A 9,980-nucleotide genomic window follows, 5' to 3' on the forward strand; every position below is an offset into this window, starting at 1 on the left:
CCCAGGCACAGCTCGCACCGGGGGCTGTAGCTGCAGCCCTTACCCCACGGGAGCGAGGCAGCACAGCCACATCTCCAGGCATCCCTTGCCCCGGCGGCTGCGCTGGCCTTGGAGCTGAGCCGCAGAGCCGGGAGCTGCTGGGCTCCCGTGCCTCGCAACGCCCTTGGGCAGGAGCCCAGCTCCCGTTCCCAGCAGCGGGCACAAGGCTGGGGCTCTGCCTGGGGCGAGCAGCTCCCAGCAGCTGCAGGGGGAGCAGCACCAGCCCCGTCCCACCCGCAGACATCCCTGAAGCTGCCCCCCATCAGCGGGGGTGTCCCCAGGGGCTCTGCTGTGGGGACAGGAGCAGCTCCAGGCCAGGTGCCCTTGGGGATAGCAGCGGGGGTCCCTGCACAGCCCAGCCCCAGCCCCATGACCCAGCAGCCCCAGCACAGCCCGAGCTGGGCATGGAGGCAGGCAGCACACGAGTTGGCCACGGGGAGCTTTATTGCTGCGTCCTGCCCCAGCACAAGGCTTAACGGGCACAGGGAGGGCAGAGGAGACCTGGGTGCCCTCGTGCCCACCTGGCCACAGGACCAGCTCTGCCCCACCGCTTGCAGAGGTGCTTTGGGGCACAGGAGCAGAGCTGCAGAGCCCCCATCACTTGTGCTCGCTGTTGTGCCATCGCGGGTCCCCTGTCCGGAGCCCCCTGGGGATCTGCGCAGCACCAGGACAGCCCCGGCTCACAGGGCACTGCTCTGGCAGGAGCCAGCCCCAGCGGGCAGCCCCGGCCCGGCAGGTACCTGCTGCCCCTGCGCACCCCCAGCTCCCCGGCGGGCCCGCAGGGATGAGGCCGAGCAGCGGAAGGAGCCCGTGGCCGGGGAGGGTGGCTCGGGCTCAGGGCTGTGCCCGCAGGGGCAGCCACAGCCCCTCCGGAAGGGGATGGTGAAGAGCCCGTAGGTGATGGGGTCCAGGCAGGCGTTGAAGAGGCCGAAGATGAAGAGGATGTGGGTAAGGGACGGCGAGACCTTCTTCTGCATGGCCCGCGGGCAGAACCAGTACCACAGCCCCAGCAGGTAGTAGGGGGTCCAGCAGAGGATGAAGGACGAGACGATGACCAGGCTCATCTTCAGCATGCGCAGCCGTGCCCGCGGGATGTTGTTCCCCGAGCACCGCAACGGCACGTCCCTGGAGGGGACTGAAACACAGCAGGGGACCCTGAGCGGGGGGCTCAGACACCTGGCCAGGGCCAGGGACCTGCACACCGAGCAGGGCCTGGGGGGGCCCACACAGCCCTGGCCTGGGCTTCACCTCCGGGATGCCGCTCAGAGCTCCCCCAGCCAGGCCCCGCCAGCCCCCACTCACAGAGGCCGGAGCCCATGCGCCGGGAGATCTCCAGGAGGATGCGGGCGTAGCAGCAGACCATGATGAGCAGCGGCAGCAGGAAGAGGCAGGTGAAGCTGAGCATGTTGTAGAGGGTCTCGTGCCAGCGCTGGGGGAAGCTGCCCCGCGTGGTGCACTGGGTGAAGTTGTGCGGGGGCTGGAGGGTGATGGTGCGGAACAGGAAGAGCTGGAGGCAGAGCAGAGAGGGTTTGGTGCCACCCCCGGGGGCTGCAGAGGGCACAGACACCCTGCACCTCCCCAAGGCAGTGTGCAGCGATTCTGCCCCGGGGCTGCAGAGCATCAGAGCGGCGGGGTCAGACCCTGCTGTGCCCAAACCCCTCCGGCCCTTCCCAGCTGCCGTGCCAGGGGCTCACGGCATCGCCACCCTGGCCCCTTCCCCAGGACCCCCCCAGGAGTCCCAGCAGCAGGGGGTGCGCGGGGCCGGAGCAGAGCTCCGTGGCGGGCACCTGCGGCAGGGAGAGCGCGGCGCTGAGCAGCCAGGCGGCACGCAGCATGGCGCGGTTCCTCCTGCGCGCGCGGGCGATGGCCAGGGGGTGCAGGATGGCCGCCTGCCGGTCCAGGCTGATGACGACGGTGACGAAGGCGGAGGCGTACATGGCCAGCAGCCGCAGGTACATGAGGAGGCGGCAGGCCAGGTCGCCCGCCCGCCACTGCAGCGTGATGTTCCAGACGGCGTCCAGCGGCATCACCGCCACCGTCACCAGCAGGTCGGCCGCGGCCAGGTGCCGCAGCAGCAGGCGGATGTGGGAGCGCCGCGCGCCCCCCCGGCCCCCCGCCGCCCGCAGCACCGCCAGGTTGCAGCCGGCGGAGAGGGCGAAGAGGGCGAAGGTGACGGCCACGCGGGCCTGGGCAGCCGGCGAGAAGGTGGGCAGCCGCAGGGGCTCCTCGCCGCCCTCGGGGCGGGGGCTCCAGGTGCAGCCCTGCTCCGGGGGGGTCGCGCTGCCGGGGGGCTCCGCGCTGCCGTTCCCCGCCGCGGGGCCTGCGTCTGGCCGGTGCCCTCCTGCCACGACAGGCAGACAGGCAACGGGGAGTGGGGTGGGGGCTCCTGGAGGAGGCAGGAGGGCCCTGTTCCCCCCAGGACCCCCACCCCAGCTCCGTGCACTCCTGCCTTCAGCTGCTCCCTGCAGCCGGGGGCTCTGGGAAGCTTCCAGAGACCCCCCACAGCCTGTAGAGATCTGGGACCCCTGGCATCAGCAGGCAGGGCAGGGGCAGACACTCTCAGCTGGCCCCAGCCCCCTGCCCACCCCAAGGCACTCCTGCCACCCCATGCCCCCCACCCCACAGCATCCCTCACAGTCCTGCCCAGCAGGCAGAGACCTCCCGGCACAGGCAGCCCAGCGCAGGACCCCCGGCTGCAGCTCCCCGCTCCCCACACCCCTCACCTGCAGCCGCAGCGCCCGGCCCCTGCCCGGCCATCTCGGGGCTGCTGCTCACACGCCGCCGGCTCCCTGCTCCAGGGGGTCCCGCATGGGCACTCGGCTCAGCCGCAGCGGGCTGGGAGAAGGGCTCAGGGCAGGCACCGCGGTGCTCACAGCCCACAGCCCACAGCCCGCAGCCACCTCCGCTCCTGCCCCACGCAGCCGCTCGGCGGGACGCCCTTGGCAGCTCGGGTTGCTCCTTGACGTAGCCAGCCCAGGTGGAACGTCTGGGTCCTTCACCACCAGCCACCCACACAGGCACGGGCGTGCACAGCTCTCGTGCACACACACAGGGGCTCAGATGCACACCCACGGAGATGCACACACACAGACGCGGCTGGCTGTCCCCATGGCTGAGCGTGCCCCCATGGCCGAGCGTGTCCCCTTGGCCACAAAGCCCCCCCGGGGGCTGCAGCCTGGGGGAGGGCAACGTGGCCGTTTTGCATCTCAAAGGCTTCGTGCCCCCGGCGGAGGGAATTAGGGTTATTAGCAAGTCATTTCACAGCTAAGTGGGGCTCATTATCCCTGCAGACCCCCTGCCCCAGAGACCCCGGAGCGCGTTAGCATCTGCCTGCCAGTCCCGGGCAGGGCCCCAGCGCCAGCTCCAGACACCCCTGAGCCAGGGCTGGGAGGGGGCCGAGCCCCCTGCTCCCCCCTGCACCCCCAGGCACCCACCCATGGCCGTGGGGTCCCCCCACCTGCAGGGTGCCCTGCCTGCCGGCGTGCAGCCCCCACCCTGCGGCACCCCAGCACCCCGTGTAACCCTGCGGTGTGGGGGCCCCACAAGCCCCATGTTTGGGGGGCGATGCTCAGCCCTCACGGAGCCCCAGGATGGAGCCGCGGTGCCGCCAGGCATGCAGCAGGAGGTGTCTCTCCTGATACCTCCCAGCAATTGCTTTCCCAGATGCTGCAGCAGCTGTGTCGTGGTCCCTGGCCCCATGGTGATGCTCGGAGCTCCTGCCCATGCCCCGAGGCTTGCCCCAGCGTGGAGCAGCGGTTTCACCACCTCAGCCCTTCTCCCCTGGCCCCAGACTCAGCACTTTGTCCCAGGCAGGTCGCAGCCGTCCCATGCCCAGCAGCTGCTGCAGGAACGGCCTCGTGGCGACACACAGGGTGGGCAAAAGGGTTTATTTATGTACAGTCACAGCCAGCCTGGCACAGCCAGCTCGGATCCGGGCTCACGAGGCGCCTCGTCCCCCCCACCTCCCAGCTGTCCAAGGGGGAACACGCGTCCCCTGAGCCCCCCAGGTCACAGGCGTCCAGGCGCTGCGTGGCTCTGGCTCCGAGGAGCTGGGGTTTGCCCCGGTCAGTCCTGGGGCTGCGGCGGCAGCAGAGCCTCCAGGAGAGAGAGGAGATCTGCGGAGAGGTCCTGCGGGGAGAGAGAGTGGGTGAGATGGGGACCAGCAGGGCAGGGCTGGGATGTCGGGGCAGCGGGGACAGGGGCTGGCAGAGCACAGCCGCCAGGAGGGCACCGCTCAGGGACCTGCAGGAGCCTGGCCCCAGGTCTGTGCCTGCTGGTGGGACTCCGACAGACACGGGGAGGGTGGCACTGGGGAGGACAGGACCAGGGGAAGGCACCGAGCGCCCCACATGCACCCGCTGTAAGGGAAAGGGGACGAGGGCTCCGTTCCCAATCCCTGACCACGCTGCTGCGACCCCAACCCCAGCCCCACACTGCCTCAGGGGTGCTCCAAGCCCACCGGAGAGGCTGTGCCCTGTCCCGTGCCAGCCCCCTGCCAGGGCCCATCCGTGCTTACCCCAGCCCCGTGGCCGTGCACATACCTGGGTGGCTGTCCCTGCATCCGCAGCCTCCGGCAGCATCAGCCCTGCGTCCAGGATGGGGTCGCTGGGGGGGTCCGGCGGGGTCCCTGCCCCTGCGCAGTGAGGGAGGGGCAGCCAGGAGGAGACGAGAGCCCCGTGCAGCTCCGGAGGGGTCCCCACAGGGGGGCTGTAGGGCGGTGACGGCCAGGCCCCCGTCCCCATGTCAGGAACCCCGTGCAGCGCCGGGGGGGTCTCCAAGGCTGGGCCATAGGAGGGTGATCCCCAGGGCCCCGTCCCCACGTCGGGAGCCTCCTGCAGCGCCAGGGGGGGTTCCATCACGGGGGGTGACCCCCACACCCCCGTGCCGGGGGACGAAGCGTCCTGCGGGGCCAGTGCCGGTGCCGGGGTGGGCTGGCAGCAGCCCAGGCCCTGGGGGCAGAGGGGGCAGTGCCGGGGGGCCGCCCCCCGCCGCCGGGCCAGCGCCTCCTCGCTGAGCCCCAGCAGGGCCGAGAGGTGGGCGATGTAGCGGATGGCGAGGCGCAGGGTCTCGATCTTGGTGAGGCTCTGCCCGGCGGGCGCCAGCGCGGGTGGCAGGTAGTGCCGCAGCCGGTGCAGCGCCTGCGCCAGCCGCCTCATCCGCAGCTTCTCCCGCTCGCTGGCGCTCTGGCGAGGGCCCCCGGGACCCCCGGCACCCTTCCTGCCCACGGGGCCGCCCCGCGGGCGGGGGGCAGCGGAGCCGCGGCGAGGCCCCCGGGCAGCGGCGGGAGGCGAGAGGCCGCAGGAGTCGGGCGAGGGTGCGGGCGAGCTGCTGCTGTAGCCCTCGGGCTCTGGGGCTGCGGAGAGGCCCCAGCGCTGCAGCGAGGCCGTGGTGGGCAGCAGGAGGCCAGGGGCTGCCGGGCGAGCCATGGCTGCGGGGCCGAGTGCCGGCAGCCCCCGGTGCCTGGGCTTTATGCCGAGCCGGAGGTGTGAAGTGGCACCTCCATGGCCGGCGTCGGCAGCACTTCAAAGGCCGGGGGGGGGCCAGGCGCAGCCAGCCTTTGAACACACGGGTGACGAATTTTACCCCAGCGGTGTGAGGCTGCTCTGTGCCGCCCACCCCCCCGACATCCCTCACCCAGCACCGGCACCGGCACCGGCTGGAGGAGTCCTTGTGAGCTTGGGACCCGCACGGGCCCTGCAGCAGGGCCAGCAGCAGCAGGGTGTGCGCTGTGGGGTCTGCAGGGGGGTCCGCAGGGGGGTGCAGGTGCAGTCACACCAGGGCCAGCCCATCCCCATGTCCCCAGCACGTCCCCGAGCAGCACGGTGCCCAGCACAGCACCCCCGGCACCGTCCCACCTGCACCCCCCTCCCCTGTGAGTGGCCAGGCTGGGGGCCAGGCCCCGCTCCCCCCCCAGTGCCAGGCACGGCAGCGGGCTTTGGCCAGGTCCCCGCAGCCCTGGCTGATGGCATTTCACATGCTCACACTAATGAGCCCTGACGCCTGCAGAGCCGCTCAGCTCCTGCCAGGGGCTGGTGCCCGGCAGTCCCCGGTGCTGTGACTGACAGCGTGGGGGCTCTGTGCCGCCCCCCGCACCCCTCCCTGCTCCCCCAGACCCTGCAGCAGCTCTGAGCCCCCAGTCCCAGCCCCCAGCCTCCAGGTGCTGCTCCCCACCCGCCGGGAGCAGCACCCAGGGGTGGTGGCAGCGAGCACGGCCCCGCAGGTCCCTGGCCCTTCCCGGCACATGCAGCCCCGTCCCGGCCACTGGCGGGGGCTCCGGGGGCTGGGAGGGGGCCCCCCGCCGCGTTCCCAGGCCCTGTGCAGGGGTCGCTCCCTGCGGGTGTAAAGGTTTCCAGGGAAACCCAGCACTGCTGCGGGAAGGAAAACAGATCAGGGAGAGAGCCCGGGGCAGACAGGGGGGAGAGCTGCGTCCCAGAGAGGGCTGCAAGCCCCCTGCCACACTGCCCCCGAAGCTCAGGCTGCACAGCCTGGCCGTGCACTGGGGTGAGCAGCACGGGGTGCAGCCGTGTGCATGGCCCCGGACACGGGGGGTGCAGAGCCCCCAGACACCGGGGTTCAAGGCCCCTCTGCCCCCATGCAGGGGGCACAGTGCTGGGCACAGGGCTGACCCTCCCCAGGCGATGGGGCCGGGTGAGGCAGCGCTGTCACCAGCAGGCTCCTGGTTCCCGATGGTCACATGAAAGTCATGGGATTTTCCCTGGAAAAGCAGTGGCGTGGAGGCGATGACATAGATGTAAGTCCTGCTTAGTGGTCACCGCTGCTCCCTGCGTTTCCCCACTCCTCACCACACCGACCCGGGGCCAGACCCCAGGCAGCTGCAGGGTCTGGGCAGGGACATCTCCATCCCATAAAAGCCACACTGTGCGGGTCCCACCATGCCCAGGCGCTGAGCAGTGCCAGCACTGCCAGGACAGGCGCTCCCCCCCCTCCATCCCCACTGCACCAAGCCCGCCTCGTGCCCAGCCCCGGTGCCACTCAGAGCACCCCGGGGCACCCCCAGCAGCCCAGCCCAGGGGCACCTCGCTGCAGGGCACCCCGGCACCTGCTGCACCCCGAGCCCCCTCCAGGTGACCGCCTCCCATCGCCCGCCCCACCCCAGCTTGGCACCGCCGGCAGTAAAAGCGCAGTTATCTCCCTGCAGACGCTGCAGGAATAAAAGGTGAACGAGGAGGAGTTAATGTCATTGACCCCTCTGCCCTCGCTGGAGGAAATGCCCTTTTGCTGCCCCGTCCAAGGTCCGAGCGTGCCAGGGCACAGCCGACACGGACTCACAGCCACCTCTCCATGCTCAGAGCCCGGCCGCAGGGCTGGAGCTGGGGCAGGGCTGGGGCATTTTGGGGAGCGGGGGGCTCTGGCCCAAGGAGCGCAGAGGGATGCTCAGTGGAGGGCTCTGCACCCATGGGCACAGCCGGGGGCACGGCCCCTTCCCTGCACGTCCCCCTGATGGCTCTCCCCCCGCTCCCTGCTCCCCTCCCATTCCCAGACCCCCTCCTGTTTCTCATTAGCTGATGATCTCCTGGGTAATGAGTTCTGCGGCCCCGCTGGGCAGTCACTTCCCACTTCCCTCCGTGTTTAGACAAGTGCTGAAGCGCGGCTGTGCCACGGCAGTGCTGGGCGCGGGGTCAGAGCCCCCCCGTGGGGCAGCGCCCACGACCCCTCCCTGGGGGAGCTGGGGTCCCCCCCCCAGCGCTGCGCTGCGGGGCAGCCGTGGTGAGGGCACAGGGATGGAGCTCGGCCAGGGCTGGGGGCCGGGGGCCAGGAGCCTCGACCAGGAAGGGGGCACACGGGGCTGCCAGACACACCCACCTGGCTGGGCACTCACCTGGCTGGGCACCCCTGCGTCCTCCTGCCCCTCACAGCAGTCATTGGGGGTGGAAGCGCCCCCAGGACACGCAGAGCTCAGAGCTGGGAGCTGTGCAGAGGGGCAGGGGCTGTGGGGGGATGCTGGGGGTGTCCTGCGGGAGAAGTTCAAGTCCCCGCTGCCCCTCGCAGCACAGCACCGGGCGGTGCGGGCGCTGGCAGGGCTGCTCGGCACGTTAGCATCTCTCACGACCGTGTGAATTGGTCCCTGCACACTTCCCAGCACCAGGCAGTGCCAATTAAGGGCCAGAGGAGTCAGAACTGACACCTCCACAAATGGGTCTGGCTTTCCCAGGCTCCCGGTCCGGCCCCAGCCTGCACTCTGTAGGTTTTGACACCTCCGGGTGGCCACCAAGGTGTCACTTCGCACCCCGGACCCACATAAAGCCGGGGCTGCCGGGGTGCCCCCAGACGCGGGCGGCAGAGAGGACCCCAGCCATGGCCGGGTCCCCGGCCCCACTCCTGCCCCAGGGCCTGCAGCCCCCGGCGGGACGAGCCCTGCTCCGGCACCACCTCGGCAACCTCGCCACCACCTCGCCAGCCCTGCCTGCGGAGCCCCCCAGCGCCTCCCCGTGCCCCCTGCGGGGCCAGAGACCGTGCGGCGGGGCCGAGCTGGGGCGGTGGGGGGGCCGCGTGGGCAGGAAGGGTGCCGGGGGTCCCGGGGGCCCTCGCCAGAGCGCCAGCGAGCGGGAGAAGCTGCGGATGAGGCGGCTGGCGCAGGCGCTGCACCGGCTGCGGCACTACCTGCCGCCCGCGCTGGCGCCCGCCGGGCAGAGCCTCACCAAGATCGAGACCCTGCGCCTCGCCATCCGCTACATCGCCCACCTCTCGGCCCTGCTGGGGCTCAGCGAGGAGGCGCTGGCCCGGCGGCGGGGGGCGGCCCCCCGGCACTGCCCCCTCTGCCCCCAGGGCCTGGGCTGCTGCCAGCCCCCCCCGGCACCGGCCCCGCGGGACGCTTCGTCCCCCGGCATGGGGGTGTGGGGGTCACCCCCCGTGATGGAGCCCCCCCTGGCACTGCAGGAGGCTCCCGACATGGGGACGGGGGCCTGGGGGTCACCCTCCTATGGCCTGGCCTTGGAGACCCCCCCGGCGCTGCACGGGACCCCTGGCTCAGTCTCGGGGTCCTGGTCCTCACCGCTGTGCAGCCTCGGAGCAGTGACCCCGCTGGAGCCACCCTGGAGCTGTGCAGCAGCCACAGGCCCCGGGACAGTTCCCTCCTGCTGCTTGGAACCCTCGGCCCCTGCCCAGCCTCCCGGGGCAGGAGTAACGGCCACGGGGGTCCCTGGCCCCCCCACGCATGGCTCCCAGGTACGCACAACTCCCTCCCCACTCTGCTCCTGCACCACGCCACACGGGGACAGCAGGCTGGCAGCACAGCCCTGGGTGGGGTGGGGTGGGGTGGGATGGGATGGGGATGGGATGGGATGGGATGGGATGGGATGGGATGGGATGGGGATGGGGATGGGGATGGGGATGGGATGGGATGGGATGGGATGGGATGGGATGGGATGGGATGGGATGGGGATGGGATGGGATGGGGATGGGGATGGGATGGGATGGGATGGGATGGGGATGGGGATGGGGATGGGGATGGGGATGGGATGGGATGGGATGGGATGGGATGGGATGGGATGGGATGGGATGGGATGGGATGGGATGGGGACGGGACAGGACGGGGGGATGCTCCTGCAGGGTGCAGGCAGAAGTGCACCAGCAATGATGTGTGCCATGACTGGGGAGGCTGCATAGGACGACTGAACTGGGGGGCTGGGGGGCAGAAAGAAGTGGAGCCCACTGGAGAGGCAGCCTGGGACGCGTGGCACAGGGCATGGGGCACAGGGCATGGGGCACAGTGGTGTCGCACACAGCTCCTCTGACAGCTCTTTCTGCACAGCTCGGCAGCCCAGCCCCGGACTTGCTCCTCTCCTCCGACACTCCTGGAGCCCCCATCCTGACCAGCTGCGCCCCAGCACGGTGCTGGGGGTGGTGGAGCTGATCCTGTGCCCACGGCCGGCAAGGAAGCACGGGGGGGGGGGAATGGTGCAGCGGTGCCACGGAGCGCC

At 71.1% G+C, this 9,980-nt stretch overlaps 3 protein-coding genes across 3 annotated transcripts; 1 reads left to right on the forward strand and 2 right to left on the reverse strand.

The window, feature by feature from the left end:
• Positions 1 to 465: 465 nt before the first annotated feature.
• On the reverse strand, positions 466 to 3,090 carry LOC106015026 (gonadotropin-releasing hormone II receptor-like). The gene is made up of 4 exons (XM_072043492.1): positions 2,763 to 3,090; positions 1,827 to 2,380; positions 1,342 to 1,546; positions 466 to 1,174 (listed from the first exon to the last, which is right to left on the reverse strand). The coding sequence occupies exons 1-4, from the start codon at positions 2,794 to 2,796 to the stop codon at positions 720 to 722; spliced, it is 1,248 nt and encodes a 415-aa protein (XP_071899593.1). The 5' UTR covers positions 2,797 to 3,090; the 3' UTR covers positions 466 to 719.
• Positions 3,091 to 3,976: 886 nt separating this feature from the next.
• LOC106015023 (uncharacterized) lies at positions 3,977 to 8,533 on the reverse strand. The gene is made up of 2 exons (XM_072043491.1): positions 4,581 to 8,533; positions 3,977 to 4,167 (listed from the first exon to the last, which is right to left on the reverse strand). The coding sequence occupies exons 1-2, from the start codon at positions 5,463 to 5,465 to the stop codon at positions 4,105 to 4,107; spliced, it is 948 nt and encodes a 315-aa protein (XP_071899592.1). The 5' UTR covers positions 5,466 to 8,533; the 3' UTR covers positions 3,977 to 4,104.
• LOC119718056 (mesoderm posterior protein 1-like) lies at positions 8,356 to 9,327 on the forward strand (the record flags this gene model as incomplete). The annotated part of the gene is made up of 1 exon (XM_038185146.2): positions 8,356 to 9,327. A coding segment is annotated over exon 1 (972 nt), but the record flags the coding sequence as incomplete, so codon positions are not given.
• Positions 9,328 to 9,980: the final 653 nt, after the last annotated feature.

This window comes from Anas platyrhynchos, chromosome 11 (assembly GCF_047663525.1).
Source record: "Anas platyrhynchos isolate ZD024472 breed Pekin duck chromosome 11, IASCAAS_PekinDuck_T2T, whole genome shotgun sequence".
NCBI lineage: Eukaryota > Metazoa > Chordata > Aves > Anseriformes > Anatidae > Anas > Anas platyrhynchos.